This window comes from Streptopelia decaocto, assembly GCF_964273445.1.
Source record: "Streptopelia decaocto genome assembly, chromosome: 18".
Classification (NCBI taxonomy): Eukaryota; Metazoa; Chordata; class Aves; order Columbiformes; family Columbidae; genus Streptopelia; species Streptopelia decaocto.
The window spans coordinates 10,237,323-10,263,075 of record NC_138673.1 but is presented as its reverse complement, the minus strand read 5'-3'; the positions used below and the strand labels follow the sequence as shown (position 1 = coordinate 10,263,075).

Here is a 25,753-nt window from a genome sequence, read left to right as displayed (position 1 = left end):
TGCTGTGTGATATTTTTATTTATTTGTCAATTCTGTTGGAGGGCCTTGTGCTGTGGCCTTTGTTTTCCTTCCGATGTAAGGTGCTTGTTAGAACCCTTTGCTCGCTGCCTTCCACTTCTAATCGGCGTTCCCACAGCAGGTTACGTCTGCCTTACTGAGCAAGAAAAGAGTCTGTATACAGTGATTGAAGATTTCTCCTTTATAATAGTGCCTTTAAAAAAAAAGTGTAGTGCCATTGAAATCAAAGGCTGGCTTTCTGTGATAAAGGGCCCTGCAAATTGACCGCAGGGTCTTTCAGAGAAGTCTGTCTCCTTTTGATACAGACATTGCCAAGGGAAAAGAAAAGAGAAAAATAAGGTTGAAATAAGGTTGCCGGTGCTCGGGGGAGTAAACAGGTGAGCGTTGTTGTGTGAGTCCTGGGGAGCAGACGCTGCTCCTGCCACCTGTTCTGCCGTGGTTATGGACGCCTCGGCTCTCGACAGCTTGTCAGCCCACAGCCCCGGAGCTGTCGGTGCCGCGACATGTCACCCGGCGCGGTGACACGTCACCCAGAGCCGCGACACGTCACCCGGCGCGGTGACACGTCACCCATCACGGTGACACGTCACCCAGAGCCGCGACACGTCACCCGGCGCGGTGACACGTCACCCAGAGCTGCGGCACGTCACCCGCATGGTGACACGTCACCCAGAGCCGCGACATGTCACCCGTCACAGTGACACGTCACCCAGAGCTGCGACACGTCACCCGTCACGGTGACACGTCACCCAGCGCAGTGACAGCCGGACAAGCAGCACCCTTGGCGCGGTCACCACCAACAGGCCCTCGGGGACAAGTCCCAGCGGTTCAATCTACAGGCGATTCTCGAGTTGGCGAGTAAAAGCTGACGTGAATTTCTGAATGGCATTAATATAATTGATGAGGGCTTTTCCCCTGTATACCAGCTCTAGATATATATGTAAGAAGGTGATTATCTTAATGTAATTCATCATTTCCTTGAAGTCTGTGCTCAACCTGAACCTGTTCGCTCTGATAAGCATTTATGTACTGAAGGAATTGATGGTATCTCTCTTTGCCTGTGGTCTTGAACAAAAAAGCAGCCTTTGAGCTTATATTAAAAAAGGGCAATTTCCCCCCTGTCCTCCGTTTCTTCTGATCAGAGCTTTCCTGGGAATGGCGCACCAGCAGGTCTGAACTTTCTTCTTGTATTTAACCCACACACACAGGGGGTGAACTCGGGTATTGGGGCGTTTTCGGGATGCTGGGGGCTGCGTGCGCCCTCGGGCAGGCTCGGTGTGCCGACCGCACCGTGCTGACCGGGCTGGAGCTGGTTCCAGGAATAGCTCAGCAAATCCTTTGCTCGTTACATGTGTATCCAGAGGAACAAATGGTGCGTGCATTCCGAGCATCTGTCATAGCCAGACACTTTCTCGCAGTGGTGTACGTTGTTTGCTTAGGCAAAGACTGATACGGTGCATGAGCAGCAGGGATGGCGTCCTGGCCAAGGATATTAATGATGTCCAAGAATGTTGTGTGCTGCCTGGAGCTATAGCCTGGAGGGGTCACACTGCTCAGCTCAAAGGGATTATATTAACCTGAGGCTAAGCTGCTCATTTTTGCTGGTATTTCCCTTGACTCCAGTCAATATTTATTTCAATTCCTTGAATGTTTTGTTGTTGTTTGGTGCCCGGTTCTTTATTCCTTTGCGTTGCAATGCACGGAGGCAGCGGTGAGTCGCGCTCGCCTTCCCCCCCAGGGCTCGCGGCGCCCGGGACGCAGCCGGGCAGGTGAAGCCCCACGCAGACCCGCAGGAACTCGCACGGCCAGTGGGTCATCGGGCTTTGGGTGACCCGGGGTGGTGACAACCCACAGCTGTCAAGAACAGACCGATGGACAGCGGGGACTCTTGCAGGGAGGTGCAGCCCGTGGAAACATGTCCCTGTGTCCCCCTTCACGGAGCTCCGTGCTGGCCGTCGGGAGGAACCGCGCTGGGACGGGCTGTGGTGGGGCTGGACTGTCCCTCGGTGCGGGACTGGTGGGGCTGGGGCCGGCTGTGCTGGTGCTCTGCCTGGGGACAGCGGTGGCAGCCGCCCGCAGCGCCACCACCTCTGCTCGGTGACCGTGGTGAAGTGTGGCCTTTTGCCTCCCCATTTATCTCGGCTGATGCGTGTGTGTTAATGAGAGGACAGACACCTGCGCTCAGCGCGGTGTCCTTGGCTTTGCGCTGCGTCCCCGGTGCTTTGGGAGGGGGGACTTTGTCACCTCCGCTGGAAATGGGGACTCGGGGGCGGCACAGGAGGTGCCGGTGTTTTGGGGGGACCCTGCCTGGTCGGTGGGTCTGTCCCCCACCCCGGTGCTGCTGCAGGACCCGGGAAGCAGGAGTCACCTTGAGCACGGCCACCTGACAAATCCTGTGGACACGTCGTTTCTCAGGGGCGCCTGTGGCAGCCGCTGCTCCCCTCAGCTCTCCGGTGGTGATGGAATTCGGGGCAGGACGAAGGAGCCATGTCTGGTGTGGGGGGAGCGGTGTCGGTGACAGGGTTGGGCTTCGTTCCTTTGCCACCGAGCTGCCTTGTGCTTCCCTTCCGCTCGCTGGAATCGAGCAGAAATCCCTGTGTTCCCAAAGCCCCGCAACTCTGGGAAAGTGTGCTTCCATTTTTTAATAATCTTTTTCTGTAATTGAAGGATTCCAGATTCCTTTTGTAAGAGCAAGCGCCTGCTTAAACATGGAGACAAATACAACCAATAATATGTACTTGAAATTTAATGCAAGCTAATTCATTTTGGCACAGTCCCAGATATGCTGATTAAATGGCCTGTGAAGTGCTACAATATCTTGATAATGTACATTCTACATTTGATTATATAATCAATTACATTGCACCTAGTAATATTTAAAATAAGCGCAGGAGCTGTGAGCAGATCGTATCAGGGGCCACGTGGGCCTTGGGCAGCTTTGGGGGACTTCACCGAGGGGTCTGCAGAGCGCCGGCCCTTGGTAAACCGGAGGACCCCTAAAATGTTCCTGTTAATTTAGTGGCTTGATTTAAAAGACAATCAAGTGTGTACAGCTCCTGCTGCTCTTGCTGAAGCTCAGGGGTGTGTGGCCGCCCTGAGAGGTGGTGATGGAGTCCTGCACCTGTCCCTGGGAGCAGAGCCACCCGTCACCGCCCGTCCTGCTCCGGGACCCAAGTTCCCGTCCCTGGGAGCAGAGCCACCCGTCACCGCCCGTCCTGCTCCGGGACCCAAGTTCCCGTCCCTGGGAGCAGAGCCGCCCGTCCTGCTCCGGGACCCGAGTTCCCGTCCCTGGGAGCAGAGCCACCCGTCCTGCTTCGGGACCCGAGTTCCCGTCCCTGGGAGCAGAGCCGCCCGTCCTGCTCCGGGACCCGAGTTCCCGTCCCTGGAGCACCGGCTGTCCCGCCAGCTCCACCATCGGCTGCCGCATCGCGGGAGCCCCGGGCTGTCCCCAGCACAGCCACCGCTCAGCAGACGTTCCTCGTTCCTTTCCGGGAAGGTGAGCGATTTGTGGGTCCTGCGGGTTAGGGGAGTTTGGCCTGGGTTTTATGGCCCTATCGTAAGAGGAGGCTTGATGGGAAACAAATGCGTTATGGCCCCAGTCAAGCTGTTGCTACATTTTTTGTTTAATTTTAAAGCAACACTATCAACCAGTTGGAATATAGGCCTGGAGTATCGTGGGGAGTAATCTAATTAGTATGAAGTCAATTCACTAGTTCCTTTTGTATCTCGTGATTAAATAAGTGGGAAAATGGCTTGAAAATTAGGTGCTAGAACGACCCAATTACATTTCTGTAGCTTTTTGTATTCAATTTCATAAACAATTTTGCTCTTCGCTGGTTAATCAGTGAATGCCTTTTTCCAGTTTGAAAAGCACTTTTGAAATTATAATGCAATTAAATTGTGTGTGGATGCTCTGGCATAGCGAGTGTGAAAGCTGGGGCCTGGCAGCCAGCCACCTCGTACCTGACAGCAACGAGCTCGGAGCCGGCAGCGCGGGCCCCATCGCAGCGCGGGCTCCATCGCAGCGCCGTCCCCGCGGGTCGCTGTGACACGCAGCCGCGTCCGGGCGCTGCGTCCGGTCCCTCGCAGGTCCCGCAGCTCTGGGACCCTGCTCGGTGTGCGACCGTGCGCTGAAGTTTTGCAGCATTGCAGAGCAGCTCTGCGCTTACCTTGTGGTCTTCTTGTTTTTCTTCTTCTATGAGCCTCTGTAGGGCTGGAGATGTGCAAGGGGATGGAGGGGGTTCGGTCTGCTGGGGGACGTAATGGGAGGAAGCAAGAGAGCATCTTGATGTCTTGTTCTAGTCAACGTCAGCAGATCTGCCCCAGCGCTGCCTGGCGGCTCCTGGCTGGGGACACGGCAGCTCTGCACAGTGTCCCCTCACTGGGCGCTCGTCCCCTTGCCAGGGGCTCATCCCCTCACCGGGCGCTCGTCCCCTCACTGGGCGCTCGTCCCCTCACCGGGTGCTTGTCCCCAGGTGAGCCCATCCCGGGCTCCCACATGGGCTCGGAAGCTGCTGTTTTTCTCACCATCCCCAAAATCCGTGTGGTGTTTAAGCTTCTCTCTTTGTGGCCAAAGTGCCGGTGGTCTGTGCAGCGTGTGAATCACATGCGGTGCCAAGTGGCCTCTTGTCGATGCCAATTGCAAACGGCTTCCAAAGGCCAGCAGGCCGGGAGGACCGTGACCTGCTGTGCGCTGCTGCTCTGCCGTGGCCCATCTCCACCGGCCGTATCCGGCCGGAGTCTTTCAGAGCGTGCGTTTTGTTCCTGGGGGGTGTTTGCCTTGTATTCAGCCCACTCATGGTGAGCAGAAGCTAAATTGAGCCTCCCGGGGAAGGGCGACCGAGTCGCGTGATCGTCACCTCCCGTGATTTACGGCCGAGCACCGCAAGGGGAAAGGTAGAAAGCTGTGTTAAGAGAAAAAGAAATAATGTTAGAAATAATGACTTGCTTGGCAGGTTTTAACAAGTTCAGTAATGGTGTTAGGTGCCCTTGGCTCAAGATAGTAACCTCCTCTTAAATGATCATTACCTGGCTAATAAAGACCTCAGAGCAGGTCATTACAGCTTAATTTAGACATAGCATCCTGTTTGGTTTGCGCAGCGTTGCCATCTTTCAAGTCGTGGAACCTCGTGCCTGAACGAGGTTGGGAGTTGGGGTTCGCTCGGGTTTCTGCTCTCCCGGAGGTTTAACCGGCGCTCGCCGGGTCCTGCTGGTCGAGCTCGGCTGCTCGGGGCGCTGGGGACGGGACCGGGACGTCCCCAGCTCCTCCAGCTCCGCCGGGTTCCCGTGAGCGTGGGCTCCAAGAACGGCAGGAGGAGGTGATGGGAATGTAGGCGCCGTTCGGGAAAGCTCCTAAAGCTCAGTTTAATGTCTTACTCCGATCAGTGGGGCTGCGTGAAGGCAGTCGGGCTGTGCTCTGTCCTTGTGTCGTTTTGGAGAGGCTGTGGCTCTCAAAGCCTTTTAGGTGGCGCTCGCCCAGGTGTCCCCTTGGCGCGGGTCCCTCCCCGGCCAGCCCAGGCGCGGGCAGCGTCCCCTCCGCTGTCCCCTCGGCCACAGGAGCTGCTTTTGGGGCTGAGCATGTGGTGACGGGTCCGGCCTCGCAACCCCCATCGCGCTTCCCAAACCCCGTCTGCAGCAAGTTGCAAACACAAGTATTAATAATTATAATAACCAACCCGTTATTAATATTTCGAAGCCATCTCTTTGATAAGCCCATCTTTTCAGCCCATTTCCTATTTCTACTGAAAGCAAAGCATCTTTCCTCTCGGTATTGTTAATCTGTTGTTAAAGTGAAGAAAAGGAAATGGAAAAAAGGATCCCCCCCAACAACAAAACTAACACCAGGCTCGCCTGGATGGAATTATGCATCATGAATAAAAACTGCTGTCAACATGCATTGGTTTCAAAACATTAGAGCATATGGTATGTGATTATCTGTATTGTCAAATGCAATAAAGCGAATTTGGATATAATAAAAAATGTAATGTTTTAGAAATTTGGTAATAAACTGTGGAAGAATTGACAGACAGAGAGTATTTGACGCCTGTGGGCAAACAGGCCATGCACTCGGCGGGTGCGGTGAGGAGCAGCTTCTGCTGCTGCGGGCACGGGGGCCCCGTCCCTGCATCCGCACGGCCCCGCGCTGCGGCTCCCTCGTCCTCACGGCCCCGCGCTGCTGCTCACTTGTCCCTGTCCTCGCCCCATGGGACTGGGTGCCCCCGGTGCCGGGTGCTGGTGGCAGTTCTGGCTTGTCTGGTGGCACGTGAGGGGCCGCGGGCCGCTGCTCTTGGTGGTGAAAAGCAGGTTTGGGGTTTGTCGCTGGCTCTGCGTGCCGCAGGTCTCTAACAGACAGACAGAACCGTTTGCCTGAAGCACAAGGTTTCCATCCGGGTTGTAGAGAGGTGATTGAGTTGTACAAGCACTTGGGGTTTCCTTCCTTGGTGGCAGAAAGAGCTGTGTTAGTTCCCAGCGCGGTTCCCCGCCCGGCTGCGCTCCCGTCGTTCTTGTACCAGCCGCTCGTTAGAGAGCTGGGAGATGGGAGCTGCTGGCAGGAGCGGCGCAGAGGGGGGGCTGCTCCAAACGCTGCCCGGAGCCGCAGTCAGATACTGACGGAAAAGCAAACACGAGAGAACTTTCTCCTTCAGCATCTCACATTTCAGCTCCGTGCATTAATTCTCGAGCTGCTGACAAAAATGTGCCCATTGAGACATGATGTCTCCAGCAGAGAGAAGCTGAGTCGGGAATAAACTTCGGGGCCTCCTGTGTAGAAAATTCAGATGCAAGAAGTGCAGACGTAAGTGTATCACACGTACATGCAATTTTTCTTAGGTCACCGCTAATGCTTCTAAATGATCTGTGAATGCATTAATGGTTTCTGTTAATTAACAATATGATAAAACTGGCATTTAGTGAGTTTGTGTGTAGTGTGCGTTTCAGTCATTATGTACTCAGTGCTTTGGTTTGATTTCAGAATGTTAATAGAATAAAATTTTAATGAAGATTTGTTGTTATGAAAAATGTATTAGGAAGAGTTCAGGTAGCGCTTACAGTAGCTGGTCTGTGCCGTGGGGTTCTCTCCCGCACCCCGTGCTGTGGGGTTCCCTCCCGCACCCCATGCTGTGGGGTTCCCTCCCGCACCCCGTGCCGTGGGGTTCCCTCCCGCACCCCGTGCCGTGGGGTTCCCTCCCGCACCCCGTGCCGTGGGGTTCTCTCCCGCACCCCGTGCCGTGGGGTTCCCTCCCGCACCCCGTGCTGTGGGGTTCCCTCCGGCACCCCATGCCGTGGGGTTCCCTCCCGCACCCCGTGCCGTGGGGTTCCCTCCCGTGCACCATGTCGTGGGGTTCTCTCCCGCACCCCGTGCCGTGGGGTTCCCTCCCGCACCCTGTGCCGCCGCCACAGCTTGGGCAGAACCAGCGTCTGGACCATGTGCCCCCAGCACGGGAACCTGCGCTTACGGTGGCTCATTTGGGAGAGGGACAAGTCGCTGTGCCCTTTATCCTTCATTTGGGGACAGTGATTCCCCAGAATCGGTTTGGGTGGGTTTTCGTGCATTCGGAGGGTCAGGCTGCTACGTGGTGCAGCAGCTGATCATGACATGGTGCTTTTTTCTTTCCCTGAGCCGTTGTCCCCGTGCAGACGCCTCGTGTGGAGCCGGAGCCTGCGCTCCCGAGCAGCGCGCAGCCGCTCGCCGCTGCCCTTTCCCAGCCGCGCCGGGGCGTTCCGATCCCAGCCCAAGATGCCCGTAAACACCACACGGGTGTGCAGGGTAATCGTGTCTTGATGAGCATCAGTCACAGCAGCGCTGCTGGAGAGCACGCTTTACAGTTAAACGAGGGTGATATTTTCTAGCCTAAAGCACAGGTGTTAACCTTCCCCTTCCCCTCCTACCCCAGCGTGTCCCCCTCCCCGTCTGGTTGTACAAGGGTGGGCTGAGATCTCCAGGGAGCAGCTGGTACCTTGAGGTGGTACCTTGAGGTGGTGCCTTCAGGTCTGGCCATCGCACTTCAGCAAACCCCAGCGCAGAGGTGAGGAGAGAAAATATGATCGAGCGTGTGTCTCAGACTGAGCCGCGTTCCGTCAGCCTGGACTGAGTCACTTCGGACACCAGAACCTCTGCTTTCCTGCGCTGGCAGCAGAGGAGATTGGAATAACAGGAAATAAGTCAGAATTGACAGGTGCTATCCCAGACAATTTTGAGCTTGAGCAGGCTGAGTTGCAGTATGTCTGATGAAAGTTCTGTGGAAGGAACTAGAAAGTGTGGGGGGCAAGAAACGTGGGAGCTGGAGCACAGGGGAGGTGTGAGCGGCTCGTCCACAGACACAGATGAGAAGGTGGCAGAGTCAGCTCTGAGTTCTGGAGCCCTGGCCGTTGGGTCTGGCACTGCCAAACGGCTTCTCCCAGGGGCAGGATTGAACCCACAGGTCCCCGCTTCCAGACTCGTGGGGTAATGACTTGAATTACCTTCGCAGACAGCCAGGACTTGGAAACATCCCTCGTTTGCTGTCTGAGCAATTAAAATGTCCCGGCCCCTCCGCTCGGGTCACTCGGTGTGTCTGCGAAGACGAGACTGGGTGACAGCAATTACAGCGCTTGCTTTCCCGGCTCCCTCTCCCCCTTTCTCCTGCAGGTCTGTTATTATTATTATTTCCATAGGGCGGCTTGGCAGGCTGGGATGCGGTCGCTTGCTAAGTAACTTTTTCCCCTCTGATTACAAGGGATGTGTGAATAAAGCGAGCGCTATTGATTCACACCAATCTGTGCATCGACGGCGCGGGAGCCGCTGGCGATTCCCAGCGCGGCCGCGAGCTCTGCAGCCGCAGAAACGCGCCCGGGCCGTGCAGGAAATAAATTAAACCAGTGTCAACTTCTCTTGTTTCTTCCCTCATTATTAATGGATGGAATGGGGCTCGTTTATCAAGAAGAGGAAAAATTAATTGACACGGGCTTTAATGTTATTATGCCTGGCTTGTCTGGTCACATTTCTTCATTTTTAATTTTATTTTTTTTTTTTTTTACTTTTTGAAAGGCATTTTATTACCGTTTACAGGACCGGCTGCCAAAACTATTGGTATAAACAAGAAAGCAGGTGCATAAATAATTCTATTTATGCTCCTTTTTGGTGCGGGATGCGGTCACCCGTGTCTGTTGGTTTGATAGGTGCTCGGGCTGGAAGAGCGAGACCTTTAACTGGGTGAAGCGCCTTTGGGTGGTTCTGCTGCGAGCGCCGTCCTGCGCGCCAGCAAACGGCTGCGGGACCTGTCGCTGAGCACGGGCTGTGCAGAACCTGTGCCAACGGGCAAGTACGTGTGCGTCGTGGCAATGGTGGCGTCATCCCAGCTGCGCTTTGCCGAGGCTGACATCAAATCTCTCAAGTGACGACAAAGGTGTGAAATGTAGTTGGTTTGAGTGTGGAAAAAAGCAAAACACAGAAGACAGGAGCACTGACATTTGTTATCTTCAGCACAGCTTCTTAATATTATTTATGGCTTCTACCGAGCACCTTCCAGCCGAAGCAGCTGTGTCCTCTGCCGATTGACCCCCAAGTATTGTAGCTTCTAATGAGGAGGTGCAGAAAGCCCCGGCGAGTAGAGCACCCAGCAGAGGAAGGGTGAGCAGGACGGGTGAGCAGAGCTGCTGGTCGCCATGGGCCGCTGGGCCCAGCCCCCGTGTCCCCAGCCCCCGTGTCCCCAGATCCTGCCCAGCGCCGCCCCCAGCGCCCGCAGCGGCTCCGGGCGGCGCTCCGGAGCTTTCCCACCTGCAGGCGATGGATCCGCGTCTCGGCTTCCTGAGCGCGGCGCTTGGCTCGGAGCCTCGTGCAGGGGCAGCTGTTTGCCTCTCGTATTATTTTTTCCCCTCTTCTTTGTCTTTTCTTTCACAGAAAAGATTATTCAAATGAATATTCAGTTTTATTCATTTGAATTAAAAACCCAACCATTTGACTCTGTTAAATGCTTATCTCTTAAATAGAGCTTGTTAGCTTCCAATAATAGCTTCATTCAGAAGGATGCGGTATAATTTCATTTTAAAATGTGTGCTCCTTGACAACCGGAATCCTATTTATGTCACCATTTTAAACAGCCTCTTTGTTTTGTGTTAATCTTCTTCATACACTTTCCGAGAACCATTTTTTGTTGACTCTTAGTACCACTCAGAAGAAATAATTGTCTTTTTAGTCCAGGAAGGTTTCTAAGAGTTTTGGTAATTTAAAAATGAGCTTGTGTTCATTATGCTAACTAATAAGGCATGCATGCAATAATATTTCTCTGTTGTGCAATTATTAAAAGTTAGAATCTGATATTCAGGAAGTGAAACCAAAAAAGGACCCATTACCGGTCACTTTTATGAAGATTTTAATTCTGGGGTGTATGATCTCTGGGGGGTTGTTCATTTGAGCAGCGATGGCATCTCTTGAATAGCATCCTATGGATTTTAAGCACCCGGGGGTGCGCAGATTAAAATCCCCTGGTTGCTTTGCAGTCAGTTACAGACGTGGGTAACGGCAAAGGTGAAACACAGTGGGTGTTTCCAGTCATTTAAAGACATGGGTAATGGCAAAGGTAGGCTACGGTGAGTCTTTCCAATCAGTTACAGACGTGGGTGATGGCAAAGGTAAAATATGGTGAGTGTTTCCAGTCATTTAAAGATGTGGGTGATGGCAAAGGTAGAACACGGCGGGTGTGCGGCGGGGCCGAGCGCCCTGGTGGATGTGCACGGAGCCCCTGCCCGGCCACGCTCCGGGGGCACGAACGGACCCTGCTGCTGCTTTTCCTCGCGGACCCATCACCTCTGGTGGTTGTTGCTGAGCCAGCCAGACGGGCCTGTGCACAGTCACCAGAGCTTTTAAAAACCTGCAAACGAGCGTTGACACCTGTGGATCTGTTATTTTACTCCTGTTATAAAATCTGTGAACACAGAAGGCTGGGTGGCTAGCTGACTTAATCAGACAAAACGTTTCTTGATAGAGCTGCGGTTAAGCAGGAGCAGGATGAGAATGGGAAACCTGTTTCCCGAGGTGCGAGGACTGCGGTGGCTTTTTCAGGGTGTGTTGGGCTGATCTGCACGTCCCTCCCGCCCCATGCAGGGGGTGGCAGAGACACCCAGAGAAACCCTCCTCTGCAGCCCTCGCTAATGAGCTGCTGCTGATGGAGACGTGGCTGCTGCTCAAACAATTAACGACTTGTATGCCCGCGCTGGCCGGGCAGAGCTCGGGGATGCTGGGGATGCCGCGTTCAGCCGGTTAACCACAAAAATCCGCGTTTTAACTACAGGTCCGTTTAAGGTAGATTTAAATGGAGTAATTTAGAAGGCAAATGAAAGACTGGAGTTAAGTAAAATGCTTCAAGCTGTTACATGCTTGAAGTGCAAAGTAAAATAGCGTGATGTGCTGTCAGATGGTGTGTTGTGCATTGGCAGAGATCTAGAAACATTTTCTGGTGGTTTTCCCCCAAGAAAATGAGCTGGGGCTTCGCTCCGTTGTTCCCCAACAGCCGGGGTGGGACGGGCAGCGCGGGACAGACAGACATTAGATTGGGTTTTCGTTTGTTAGCTTGATTTCTATATGTTCATGAGGAGGGAGCGGGGCTGGGGCCGTGCGGGGCCGGGGCTGCGGGGTCGTCCGTGCGGCCCAGCAGAGCAAACCCACCATGCGGCTGCGGGTTCGGAACCCCGGAGCAGCCGGATCCAGCGCGGAGCAGAGAGGAGCCACCGGAGCAGGGCCCGAAGCGTCCGGGCTTCTCGGGGCCTCAGGATGTCCTGATGAGGTGTTGGAGGAAGCAATTCAGGAAGAAAGGGACAAATAAAGCACCTCCGGAGCGCGGCCGTGTCCGCGGGACGGTCGGAGCTGCTGAAAGCGAATGGAAGCGCCAAGTGCCGCTGCGGGTTTGGGGGAGCAACGGTGGCTTTTTGCATCATCTTCTGTCTTCTCGGATTTTTTGTTTTTCTTGGGGGTCATTGTGTACCGAGTCAGCCCTAATGGAGAGGTCCTGTGGAATTATACAAGAGATAAAATCAATATGGTTCCATAGAAATATAATTGGGTTTTGTAGAGATTGCTCTTAAAAACCTATAAGGTGTAAAAGGAAATACAGCCTTATTGTGGCTTCTGAGCCATCGTGTAACTGAGGTGTAACTATCCATTAAACGCTGCGGGATGGATCAAAAAATCCATAAGGAGGTTTTAATTCTCCATTAAATCCTATGGAAGAGCTGGAACAGAACCATATTAATTTTCCCCAAGACAATGCTGCTTCCCTCCTCAGTCTGTCCGAGGTTCGGCAGCAGCTCCACAGACAGCAGCTGTGTTTACGTGTGCGGATTTTTGTTGAAGTTTTCCAAAGTCCCAATGGCCAAGTGATGCTTTACTACAATGAGATCTTTTTAACTTAACTAACATTTTCCTTCCCCCCTCCCCTCTCTGTTTCTTTACTAAACAGGATTTGGCTTCGTAACTTTTGAAAATGAAGACGTGGTGGAAAAAGTCTGTGAAATTCATTTCCACGAAATCAATAATAAGATGGTAAGTGGGTTTGTGGCTCTGCGCTGTGTCCAGTCGAACGGCGCTGTGCCCGGTCGAACGGCGCTGTGTCCGGTCGAACCGCGCTGTGCCCGGTCGAACCGCGCTGTGCCCGGTCGAACCGCGCTGTGCCCGGTCGAACCGCGCTGTGCCCGCAGCCGGGCCGGCCCGCGCTCTCTGCCGGTAACGGGTCCCGGGCTGCCCTGCCAGTAAAGCCACCGGGCCAGATGAAAAAGGGCATTTGTATTTCAATTGAGGGAGTAACTTTGATATATTCGGCTAAAATATTCTTTTTCCCTTTGTCAAAACATCCTTTGCTTCTCAAATGTGTATTCAGATATGCATTGTATATTGGTCTGATATGTGTTCACAGACTTTAAATTCAATAATAGAGCTTTTAGTGTGGATAAGATCAAAGCAATCTCCTTGGCATATGCTGAAGGCCTGATTCAATATTTGACTTGCTAATTTTTCCCAGGGCACTGAAATAATATTCTTCATATTGTTCCTCACTGCAATATGCAGCTGAAATAAAGGCGAGGGTCCCGCTGGCGAGGGGGGGTGGCCAGGGAGCCCTCGCCCCGTCTCCGTGGGGCCATTCTCTGCCCTGGCCCCGTATCGCCCACCAGCGATGACCCCGGAGACGTGCGTGGGTGCTGGGGGAGGCTCCTTCCACTCAGTATAGTTGCTAAATGCTGATCAATCTGCCTTAAAACAAAACAAAAAGAACTCACCCCAACCACCCCAGCCCAGCATCCAGCCAGCAGACCCAGCGACAGATCAGAAACGCTCGGAATGTAAATGTAGGTAAGATGTGTGGGTGGGAAGAGCTGCAGGATTTTCCTTCTGCTTCATCGCGGGAGGGCGCGTGTCACGGGTGCTCCGGAGCTTTCGTTGTTTCCTGCAATGGAGCAAGGCTCAGCCTGGCCTGGAGCAGACCAGTGCTGCCCAGCAGGGCCCTGCCTGGGCCTGGATGTGCAGACCAGTACGGCCCTGTGTGGGGCTGGGTGTGCAGACCAGTACGGCCCTGCGGGGGGCTGGGTGTGCAGACCAGTACGGCCCTGTGTGGGGCTGGGTGTGCAGACCAGTACGGCCCTGCGGGGGGCTGGATGTGCAGACCAGTGCGGCCCTGCGGGGGGCTGGATGTGCAGGCCAGTACGGCCCTGCGGGGGGCTGGGTGTGCAGACCAGTACGGCCCTGCGGGGGGCTGGATGTGCAGACCAGTACGGCCCTGCGGGGTCTGGGTGTGCAGACCAGTACGGCCCTGCGGGGGGCTGGGTGTGCAGACCAGTACGGCCCTGCGGAGGGGCTGTTTGTCGGCTGGAAGGAGCAGCCGGGTGCTGGGCTGTCCTGGCACGTTATTTGATGTTTCATAGCCAGGTCTGTCCTCCTGTGCCGTGAAAACCTGGACACAGCTGTTGGCGCAGCCCTGGGCGGAGCGGGGAGGGGGTGCGAGGGTTCTGCACAGACAACAGGCTGCACGGGATGGGGACAGGAGCGCAGGGGGTAACATGGAGGGGGTAAAGGGCGAAAACGCAAGAAACATCACAAAACCAAAGAAACGGTGTAGGCTGTTGGTGAGTTGTTGTCACGGATAATTAAAATATGTTCTTCCCAGCTGTGTGTGCCGGCTTGGTGCACAATCCTGGTGCCACGGTGCTTTGAGTCTTCTCGTCGCTGCTTCTGCAGCACTAATTTTAAAAGCAGCCCACGAAGGAGGAGATGAGCCGCGGTCCTGTCTCGGGACTGACTCACCGGATTGCTGATGTGGCTGCAGATTAATTACCAGCCCATGCGGGGCAGGAGAGCTCGTGCAGGCCTGTGTGGCAGCCGGGGGTGCAGGTGGCCGTTGGTGACACCCGGCCGGCCGGGGTCGCGGTCAGGCACACACGTACCTTCCGCAGCGCCCTATGGGTCTGACCTGGCCTGCTCCGTCTTTACCATGTCTGATCCAGCCGTGATTCGCGGAGGGGACGGGTTCTCACAGCCCCGGCTCAAGGCCGTGGGTCTGCAGCTGCTCGGTGAGCTGGGACAGGGACACCCCGTCCCTGTCCCCATCCCTGTCCCCATCCCGGGGCTGCTCAGCTGGCACGTCTGTGGCTCCGTGGGCACCAACTCGCCCCGCGCTGGTTCTTTGATCCCCGAATGCTGCGGTTCCCCAGACGCTGGGCGGGCGGAGGGCAGCGGGGCTGCGGCGGCTCCCCAGCCTGTTTCCAGCCTCCCGTCTCCCCCGCAGGTTATTTTTAGCCCACCCATTCTGCTTCTGTTGCCATCCGTAAAGCTTAGAATGTCAAATGTAATATTAAACAAGCAGCGCGAAAGCAAAAAGAAAATGCCAGTGAGGTATTTAATACATGAAACTTGGAATTTACGTGGGAGGCCGAAGATGCTTTCCAAACATCGCGGGGGGAACAAATAAAACCCAAACAAGCAGCCTCCAGAATATTGTTCCTTTGACAGGAGCAAGCTGCTTTGCAAAGAGAAACCTGTTTTTCTGAGGAGGTGCAAAAGGAGCTGGAGGAGAGTGCGGTGCAGTGATTTATTTCCCTCTCGGTCCCGCTGCGGTGGCTGTTCCCGGCCCAGCACGGTGGTGCCGGCGCCGCGAGCCCGGCCTGCCCGGGCGCTTTGGAGCTGGGCTGGGGCTGCGGAGCAGCTGGCAGCAGCATTGGGCAGCTTTAAAATAGGCTTCGATATAGTGCAGCACCTGTGGCTGTTCCTCTCTCGTTCGGTGGGCTTTTTGTTGTGGATTTGTGTAACACGTCAGCGCTTTCCAGGCTGTTCCGTGAACTGGCAGCCTTCACTGCGGGTGACGTTTTGGAAGCGCGTATCACACACCACGGGCATTTGGGTGTTCGTCCCGATACCTTGTGGTTTAAGGCACCTCCGTCCCTGGGAAGCCCAACCTGCTCCATCCTCCTGCCTCCCCGGCTGGTGTCTCAGCAGCTTCTGGTGCCACCGTCCCCACCCCACCTCTGTCAGTGGTCTAAGGGGTTTCTGAAGGTGCTCACAACGTTTTTGCTGTTGCCTGCTGCAGCCCTTGCGGCAGCCCGGGCCGAATACAGATTTCTCTGTCAGGGGAGCGGCAGTTTGGCTGCCGTGCCCTGAGCGACACGGCGTCCCCAAGGTAACTGAGTGAATCGCACGTTGCTGGCAGGACAACGTTGCCGTGTCTTTGGGCGGTAAAATGGCTTTTTGTGCATTGCCAATGTGTGCGCATTCTGCTTCCCTCGAGCCAGCCCCGGTTTCCCCGTTGAGCCGCTCGCTCTGGGCTTTTGGGCCGTGCCGGTGCCGGAGCTGACGGCCCGTGGTGTGGGACGGCTCTAAGAGGCTCTTCAGTCCCCATCGCAGCCGTCCTGGGTTCTCGTGCCTTTGCCTGCTCGCCTCGACCCCAGAGCACCCCAGTGTAACGTTTGTTCTCCAAACCAGACTAAACAAAAATAGCAAATTTTAGTTTCCCTGTTTTTTTCTTTCTTTTTTTTTTTTTAGAGTTAAAAGGGTATTTGTTAGGCTGCTCAAAGTGAAGCACATCACTCCTATAGGGGTGGTGGGAACAATCTGGCAATTATTAAGATGTACAGAAATGCTGAACCGAACCTTTGTGCAAAGTCCAGATTTATGTACGACGTGGGGTGATCCGGTGGAGCTGAGCTCGGGCTCCTCAATCCGGACGCTGGAGATGCCCCATTGCTGTCCCCTTTGCCGTCCCCAGGGGTTCCCTGCGGTAGCCGTGGCCGTGGGTGGTTTTGGCGTCTCCATCGGTTCCGCGGGGGACGCAGGGCCGGCCTCTTGCAGAAAGCAGCCTGGCCCCTTTTCCCCGTTTGCTGCTCTGTTGCTGAAGGGGCAGCGCCCGAGCCCACGGCCCATGCGCTGACATGGGGCTGCGCCTCCTCTTGCTGCGCTTTCCCCGTTTGCCGATGGGACGGTGCGTGAGCAGCTTCTGCAGAGCACTTGGAGCCCTGACACTGTGGAATGGGGGTGTAGCAATTCAGCCTCCCCGGGCTGGGCTGCAGGGCCCGTGTCCCCCGTCCCCCCTCCCGGGGACAGAGTCTCTGCTGGATAGCGGGGAATGTTTTTGCCCTCACTATGGGGTATATTTGTTTACAAAGGCTCAGGAATTATTTTGCTTCCCTACTGGTGAGTTTTTCTTCCCTTTAAATCCCAGTTAAAAGTTCTTTGCAGCTCGCTGCCATTCCCTTTATATCCTCGTGCGCTGTGAAAATCATAAATTACGCTCATCGTTCAGAGAGCAGCGGTAGGCTGGTTTGTGGTTGCAAAAGCTAATTACTGGGTTATTGTTTCTAACGGTGCTAATCCAAACTCCATTTTCCTGTTAATTGTCCGTCGAGCCAGGCTAGATTGTTTTTATCATCCCGACTGTTGGCAGCACAAGCGGCCGCGAGCTGTAGCCGATGCTGCCGTGACGGTTGGGGTGGTGACGGACCCAGAAAACGCGGCTGCGGAATGAAACGCCACGTTGTGGTGTTCACCCGGGCCGTTTGCCTGGAGAAATCAGGTTGGCGTGCTCCTGTTAAATGCCCCTCTGATTAAAAAGAAGCCAAGGATGGTTTCAGAGGGTGTTTGTTGCCCGTTTTCCCTGTTTCCCACACGCTGCTCCCTGGTCCCTCTGTCCCCGTCTCCGCTGCTCCCGCCAGGACCCCAGCGCTTCTTGGCAGAAAAGTAGCAAAAGTTGAACTCCAGAAGGATTTTGCCCCAAACTTGGCCGGGTCGGGCAGCCTGTTCCCAAGAAGTGCGTGTTTGGACAGCGGTGGCTTCGGGAAGCGTTGCGAGCAAGCAAAGTCAACGCGGAGGTTTGCAGCGGGAAGGGGAGGAGGAGGTGGGTTTGTTTAAAATACTCCCATTACAGTCAGTTAACCTTTCTGCTACCTAAATGAAAATTGCATAAAGCTGAAATTTTCACTGATGGGGTTGCTTAGGAACAGGAGGCCGGTGAAGTGGTGGTCACTGATGGGGCTGCTGGGCACGGAGGGGCAGCTGTGTCCCAGCGCCCGGGTTCGGGGGGGCTCCCCCCGTGTGCCGCACAGAGGACGAGGAGCTCCGGGTTCAGCCCCGACCGTGGCTCGGAGCAGCGGTCCCGGCGTGTGGAGCAGAGCTGGGCAGCCCCGGCAGGGCTGCAGCTTCTCGTCGTGCTCGAGCGTGGACGGGGCTGGAAAGCCGTAGAAATGGGTTGGAACGGCTCCAAACCAGCTTCCCGGTGGCCGGTGCTGCGGGGAGCATGGGGACGCTCTGCTGGGGGCGAGTCGGCGGTGCCGGAGCTGCAAACATAGAGAAGTGCTTTATTTCTCCCTTTTCTCAGCTCGAAAGAGGCCGAGAAGCGGCAGCCGGGGGTCCCGGGCGTCCTGCGGGGCCGGGCCGGGTTGTCACCTCGCACGGTGCCCGTGGGGACCCGCCACGTGGTTCACGTGGCGTTAAACAACTTCCAAAGGACCAACTGGAAGTGGAAGAATGCAGATTGTTTATTAATAGGGTGTGCAGAAATCTTCTGCTGGGTAGAAATATTGATTCTTTATTCCTATTTAAAAAGAAGCTTTTTGTAATGATCACCGAGAGTCATTTTCTGTTATCGATTGCGATGGAGCTGTGCCGGAGACCTCCCTCCGTTCGTCCCGCGCCGCCCGTGCCGCTGAGCAGGCAGCGCGCGGGTCCTTAGGAGCACGGCAGCTTCTTAAATCAGCACTTGTGTCACCTTTCCAGAGGGGTTTGCTCTGTGTGTTTAAAGAGACATCCACGTTTGCTCTTTTAAATCCATTGACGCTATTCTTAAAGTTCACCTTTGAGGGGGAGGCGGCGCGGGGAGGCAGGCGCTAAAAATAAAACTCCCCCCGTAAGTAGATCGGTTCTGCGTTTGACATTTACATGGAATTCATTTGCATCTCATTTGTACATGTTTCTGCTCAATAGGTAGAATGTAAGAAAGCACAACCTAAAGAAGTGATGTTTCCACCAGGGACGAGGGGCCGGGCGCGCGGGCTGCCGTACACCATGGACGCCTTCATGCTGGGGATGGGCATGCTGGGTAAGTGCCGGAGCCCCCGCGGCCCCGTTCCCGACCACCCCGCGCCCGACGCTCGGGAACCGCGGCGGGGGGAGCGGGAAAAATAACCCCGTCGGTGGTAAATTATCAACTCCCCCCACCCTGCTTCCTGGAATATAACAATTTGCATTTAAATGGGTGTTTTAAATAGCCTGTTTTACTCACAAAAATAGAATGATGAAAGATGCAGGGTGTTCATTCTGACTAAAAATGATCTCTCCCCTTTTTTAGAGGAATTGAGTCACACATTATTCCCCTTCTTTTAAAGGTACCTTTGACAGTTCAGCACAGATAATTGAAAATCTTGCCGGTCCTGACGTGGCGCGGGATGGGGGAGGCAGGGAGGCGCGAACACTGCAGGTCACAACAATAATTACAAGTTTCAAGGAGATGGAACGGTATTTTAGTCCGGAGTATTGTGTCCAGAAAATACTAATTAAATGGGATAAATGATATTAAATGGCAAAATTCTATTTGTGCACGGGGTCCATTTAGTTATAATTGGTTCTCATTTGTTTCTGCCTAGATAGTTCTTCTTTCTATATAATGTGACAACCTCTTAACACTCTGTCCTCAGATTGACTAAGCCAAAGCGCTGCTAATCCATTGCCAATGTCTTTTTGTGAAACCTCAAGCGTTTTCAACGTTCTGCTCCCTTTGCATCCCTGGACTTCCCTCGGTTGTCACCTGCTGTGTCCCTAAAGCGTGCGAGAACCGCGGGGCAGCAGAAATGGGCCCTTCCCGGGCAGTGTCCTTGGTACGCGGCCTCTCCGGGATGCCTTGAGTTTCCTGCCCTGGATTTACATGGTCCCAGAAACTGAGCACAAAAACCAGCCCTGAAAGCTGGTGCTGGTTGTGCTGAGCTCGGCTGAGCCGCTGGGGCCCCGCGGGCCCAGGGCTGGGGCTCCGAGGCTCAGGCTGAGATGTCTGACTTGAGGCACCGCTTGATTTGATAGGGAAAATGGTCCTGCCATGTTTGCTTTATCTCTGAATTAATAGTACTTCTGTTCGTGTGGCTGGAGCGATCCATTTCTGGGGTGCATAATTCGGTTATTTCAGCTGATCATCTATTTTTCTGTCCCCACGCTCCACCACCACCCTGCCCTATAGTATTTGGAAATTACATTTCATGCTTAAAATATTTATCTTCTTCTAGTCAGTCCGTGATTTCGTTACCTGTATGTTCCCAGTGTGCTTGAGCACACGTACTTTATTTCTGCCATTTCTCTTTCTCGTCCACCCGTGGTGCTGAGGCTCGGGCTGGTGGAGCGGAGCCGGGCGGCAGCACTGTCCGTCGGGCAGCACCGTCCGTCGGGCGGCAGCACCGTCCGTGGGGCAGCGCTGCCCCGACCCTGCTCCTTGCGAGGGGGAAACGGAGCCGGGACCCTCCCCAGAGACCGAAGGGACAATGCAGCCCTGGGGTGCGACGTGAGCCGTTCCCCCCGGGGCTGCCTCTCTGGAGAGTGGCGGTTTTGAGCCACATGAAGTCATGGACGAGCCCTCGGCGAGCGGATCTGTTGGCAAATCCCCGTCCTGCCCGGCTCTGCTCCAGCTGCTCGCGCAACGTCCTCTTATTAGATTTCAAATTGGGGTGACTTGCTCGGAATTAATGATTGATTGATGTTGAAGGCCAGATGCTTCATTATCTGCTCTAGCTGGTTTTTCATCTTCAGTTCCTCCTCTCTACAGTGGCACCGTGTTAAATAATTAAGTGCTAAACAAGGAGATTGCAGCCCCCGAGCGCTGGCTGGCGGGGTGGCCATTGTGAACCCCGTTTCAAAGGCTCCTGGTAGACCTGGCGTCCAGGGGCGGGTGGGCAGCGGCTCAGCGGGACCCCCAGTCTCCTCCCGAGCCCCGGCAGCTGCGCGGCGGTGGGACGGGGCGTAATTAACCCATCAAACGACGGGGCGCACCAATTAACGTACCGCCAGAGGCAGCGTCTGCAGTAGCCAAGCGTTGTGCCGAGGTCCCGGGGGACCCGTGTCAGCCCGACCCTGGTCCTCCTTTCGGGAGCCTGGCTGGGCTGGAACTGAGTGATCGGGGCTGCTCTGGAAGGATTTTCATACCTGTTTCCAGAAGCCCTTGCTCAAGGTCACCTTCTGCAGACGCTGCTCACGGGCAGAGGAGGGATCGCAGGAACAAACGCATCAGACAACCCAAAGGAAAGAGCGGAGAGCGACTCCCTCCAAAGCTATTAAGGAAGTTGGTCTTTTTCATTAATCACAGCCTCCCCAAGGAGCCCGCAGCAGCCGGGGTCTAAGGGGGCACAGGCAGCCGCTTCTCTGATGATTTGGCTGATTGGAACAAAATTAAAGTGTTCTTCTGAAAGGATTTTTGGGCTCGGAGCCGCGGGCAGGCTGAGCCTTTTGCCAGGGCTGCGTCTGGGCTGTCTGGGGCTCGCTCTGCTGACGGGACACGCGCGGTCTCGGGGGAGATGGGGGATATTAATTAGCCGCTCTGCATAACGAGCAGGCTGGAGCGGTCTCGGTTCCAGTGACTCCCTCCCCGGCAGCGCAGCGGACACGAGCTGCTCCCGCCCCAGCGGGGCTCAGAGCCGGCACCGTGTCCCCCCAGCGCACAACGTCCCATCCACAGCCAGGCGGCAGCGGTTCGGCGGCCGAGAAGCTTGTCCTGCGCCCAGGAGCCTCATCTCTGTCACCCGTCCTGCTGCCAGAGCAGGAGCCCTGTCACCCAAGGACGTGTGGGCGCTGCTGCGTTGCCCCGCTGCTTGTTGCGCTCCAGGTCTGTACCTGAGAACTTGGGAACAAGAGAGAGAAAAGAAGAAAGCAACCGAGGAGCAGCATTAATGGGAGGTGTCTCTGTCTGCCCTCCGTCTGAAGCAGCTCTCTGCGTCTGGGCTGTCACAGCTGCTGCTGGTGCTCCCGGAGGTGACGGCCGTGCTGCTGGCTCTGAACCGGGGTCCCTAGCGCTCATCTCTTCTAGCGATGGGCACCTTAGACTTGGTGGTGTTTAATGTTAAAATTGGGCTCTTTAACTCACAGCCCCGTCCCGAGGCAGGAGCGCTCGGCCCATCCAGCTCACGGCCCAGCCTGCCAAAGGGGTGCCAGGTGCGAACCCCCGATTTCTGTGGGTTTCTTAGGCCACCGCTCACGGCAACGCTGGGCTCTGCCTTACCACACACCTTCCGCCCAGGTAGGCTGAACTCATGCAGAAAAGACGCTTGTGCCCTTCAAAGAAAGTCATTCCTTTTTCTGTCAGACTCCATTTAATAGAGCAGCAGCTGCCACTGAGGCGGGTTGGGAAGGGGAGCCCTTCGTTAGCTCCCGACAGCTTCAGCTCCGCTCTTGATTCCCTTGGATCAAGGGACAGGCTTCTCCAGCATTTCTCCATAGCTGCTCCCTCCTACGTGACACCCCGGTGTCTGCGGGGGCCGATGTTTGGTGTGCGCTCCCTCGTGCCGCTGGGGCTCACGTGAAGGTCGCAGCACGTTCTTTGGAGGGAGGCCCCGAGTGTTTCGGTTGCAGCGCGGGGCTGTGCCCGGGCAGAGGGACCTGCCTGTCCCCGCGCAGGACCTGCCGCTCCGTGCTCCGAGCAGCACCGGCACACAAGAGTGTTCTTGCGTTTACCAGAACTCTTGAATTAATTTTGCAAGCAGAGGTCCTGGCTGGACGCGGTGGTGTGGAAGCAGTTTGGCTGTTGGTTTGAGTTCTGCCTCCATGCACAGGAGGGTCTCGCTTCAGAGGAGGCAAGCCAGGCAAAACGTGGATTTTTGGTCCAGCAACAAGGGATAATTAGAGAGATTGATCATGCCCCAGGACTGCTGACGCAAATAAACCGCTCAGGTCCCAATGCAGGATGAGGATGGCACCTAAAGGAGACAGTGGGGAGGTCAGCGTGGCCATAATTCGGCCTGATGAAGCAGCCACATGGGCACGGTGTTAATGCGCTATTGATATTCAGCCAGGCAATTTCCCCGGCGTGGATCGGGCTGCGACTCGTTAGAGCGGAGCTGGGCGCTGCAGCAGCAAATGAAGAGGAAAATTGAAGTAATGTTGTATTATAAATTTATGATTTCATCTGCCTGACCTGGGAGCGCTGAGCACCGGCGACGCGGGTGAGAGCCCCGGGCAGCGGCGCCGGGGCCGTCAGGCACGGCCGGTTTGCGCCCGCGGCAAAGCGCCGGCACTGCCCGGCACATCGTCCCCTCCGGAGCCGCCAGCTGATGGATCTGCTGCCGAGTCCTTCGAATTGGAATTAAACTCACTTTTCTCCACCTGGCGAGGGGCTGCGGTCGGACACCACGCAGTGGTTTTTCATGGTGGAGTTACTGGTGTTAATGGTGTTACTGGTGTTCATGATGTTACTCAGCAAACAATCCAGTAATCAGTATTAGTGTTTTTTGGAAAAAAAAAAAAAAAAAGAAAAGAAAAAAGGTTTGTTGAGCTTAACTCTGAAAGATCTGATTTAACAACAGAAGTGATTAATTTCTAAGGGAATCCAGCTGTTGAGCTCTGAGATAAATAGGCAGGGGCTAAGTGATGTGTACACGGTGCTGGAAGCCGCAGCGTCCTGTCCGGGCACCGTGGGGCCGCTTAATCCCGTCATCAGCATTCAGCCGAGCATTTTGATCTTCCGGTTTTAGATTATGGTTAATAGTTCATTATACGTATATATAAATCTAATCAGAAGTGGAGGGACTTGCAGCAGCAGAAAAAGAGCTGTACAATGTGCGAGGGTATTGAAGAATAACCAAAAGCAGATGTAGGAGGCCCCCAGAAGAACCGTTGGGCCGCTGCAGCTCCTCTGGGGTCCAGCGCAGCTCCGGGGTTTGCGGTGACGCGGTGGCAGCGGGAGCACCGCGTGGTGGCTCTGGTGACACCGACCAGGGTGGCTCCTGTTCTTAGGAAGACGGAGCAGGGAAATGCCGAGGGTCAGGATCGAGCTTCTCGTAGCTGAGTTTTACTTTCTGGAAAAATTCAAAGCTCTTTGCGTCTCTGGCTCCTTCCTGTTGCCGCCTCAACTCTTTGATGTGTTAACTGTTGTCCTTCACACTCCTGGGATAAAGAATTACTACTGCCTTAATCTCCAACTGTCAATAGCTCTGCAGCAAAGTACATTCATTGTAAGCTCTCCAAATGTCAGAGCAAACCCGTGTTATGTGTTTAGCCTCAGCATTTGGCATTTACTCTTCAGCTAACAAGTGTGCACAGTCCTTGGGCCGCGGACGCCCCGGTGCATGTTAATCACGGCCTGACAGGTCCCTGCCCCGCCGGAGCCAGCGCCGCCGCGCCGGAGCTTTCTGCTCCATGATAATGGAACCTTCCCGCACTTCGCATGAGCAGAATGAATCTTCTTTTTTAATACTTCTGTAAAAATCAAGTCTCACCCATCCTCCCTGTCATTTTGCATTGTATTTAAAAACAAAAAGCCTTTGTTAATGTTCCACCTTCTCTTTCTCTCTCTCTCTTTCATGTGACCAAGGTTACCCAAATTTTGTTGCAACGTATGGCCGAGGATATCCTGGATTTGCCCCAAGTTACAGCTATCAGTTCCCAGGTATGTACTTTTCAATTGCAGATTTATTTCTTTCCCCTCTTTCCTTCTTTTTTTTTGTTCCTTTTCTAATATCCGTAGCTGCAAGCTGAGACAGGCGAGTCTGCAGGGAGCATCTCACACAACAACTATTGCCTTTTTTACTATTTTAAAATAGATCTTTCTGTAGACATATTTTAAATACATTTTTACTAGCGTGTAAATTGGTACTGGTTATTTGAAAACAAACTTCTTAAATTAAAACATAGCACGACAGATCATTTCCGAGCCGTTCCCTCCCGCTGATGGGTTTTTCCTGTCGTGTATTTCATGGAGATGCACACAGACACACAGACACGCGCACGTTCCCGTACGATGGCGGTAGGTGGGTGTTCTGTACCAGCGCAGGCTTGGGGTGAGAAGGGCGCCCGGCCCGTGTTCTGCCGCTCGCGCTGCCGTCCTGCGCAGGAGCGATTTCTGCCCGTGGGTCAATGGTTCGATTTGGTGGCGGCGCTTTCTGCCCGTGTGGCAATGGTCCGGTTTGGCAGCGGCGCTTTCTGCCCATGGGTCGATGGTTCGGTTTGGCGGCGGCGCTTTCTGCCCGTGGGTCGATGGTTCGGCTTGGCTGCGGTTGGGTTCCCGGTGGCCGGACACCCCGCGGCGCCGGGTGCTCGTTCCTGTTTGGCGGGGCCAGGCGGAGCGGCCCCACCGCTGCTCCTCGGGGGGCTCAGGACAGAGGGACAATTGGGGAACGGGGTGAAAACCAGACGCCCGATGGGGACGGTCCCTCGGCGCGGGTGAGGCTGTGGGGGCGCTCGGCGCTCCCCGCGGCACGTCGGGGCAGGGGTGCCGCCTCGTGTTCGGCACTGGGCCGTTCATTAGGGTGAAACGCGGCGCCGGGGGCGTGCGGATTGCTGGGAGGTGCCGGAGGAGCGTGTCCTCGGCGCGGCGGCTCCCGCGGGCAGAGGCCCAACCATGGGGATGGGGCTTCAGACCCCGTCTCCGCGCTGTCTCACGCTTTTCTCGCGGATCCTCACGATTCCTTGTCCCAGCTGATTGGTATGAAGGCAGCTAAATGAGAGACGCCTTTGATAAATGATGAAAATTGGCAGAGCTTAGATGACTTTAATTATAAACATGTCTAAAATGAAGGTGTCTGCCAGCTGACAGCAGAGCTTTGACTCTACCCTCGTTATATATGTTTTTATTAAGGGCCTGTTTTTTTGGAACAGGCCTTCCAGGTATTTGCTGGTTGTTTTCAGTCTCTTGCAGAGATGACGTGTGTAGAAGCGGATTGTCACCGCTCAGAAGCGGGTGCTTCTCAGTGAGGGGGCTGCTCAGAGTCCCCCAGCGCCCGGCTGGGGTGTCCCTAAAGCTCTGCCCCGCACCGGCTCCTCTCCCACTCGGAGAATTCATTCCTTAGAAGCAATCTGAACCGTTCATGGAGCCGTTAGGTGGTTTTTCTGAGATGTCTGGGTACTCGGGCCTGTTGGAGCGGTGGGGTGACCGCGGGGTGTCCCCTTGCCGGGGCGCTGGGCACGGAGCCTGTGCCATGGGAGCGCAGCTCCGCGTGCGGGGAGCGGGTCGGGTTGGGGACGGGATGTGCCCTGGCAGGGCTGTGTCGTGTGCTGTCCCCGCTCTCAGGGCTGTGTCGAGTGCTGTCCCCGCTGCAGCCGGGC

General features: G+C 55.1%; 1 protein-coding gene across 16 annotated transcripts in view; it reads left to right on the top strand.

Annotated features, from left to right (window-relative positions):
• The window catches only part of MSI2 (musashi RNA binding protein 2), a 191,437-nt gene that overhangs the window by 130,700 nt on the left and 34,984 nt on the right, over positions 1-25,753 (top strand). For all 16 annotated transcript variants that reach the window (XR_014185675.1, XR_014185676.1, XR_014185677.1 and 13 more), the window contains 3 exons: positions 12,450-12,532; positions 18,449-18,563; positions 24,024-24,098. Coding sequence is in view for 13 of the 16 variants with exons in the window: in XM_082068879.1 (XP_081925005.1) it covers positions 12,450-12,532; positions 18,449-18,563; positions 24,024-24,098 (273 nt within the window). In the remaining 3 variants the exon portion in view is untranslated. The remainder of the gene's footprint in view (positions 1-12,449; positions 12,533-18,448; positions 18,564-24,023; positions 24,099-25,753) is intronic.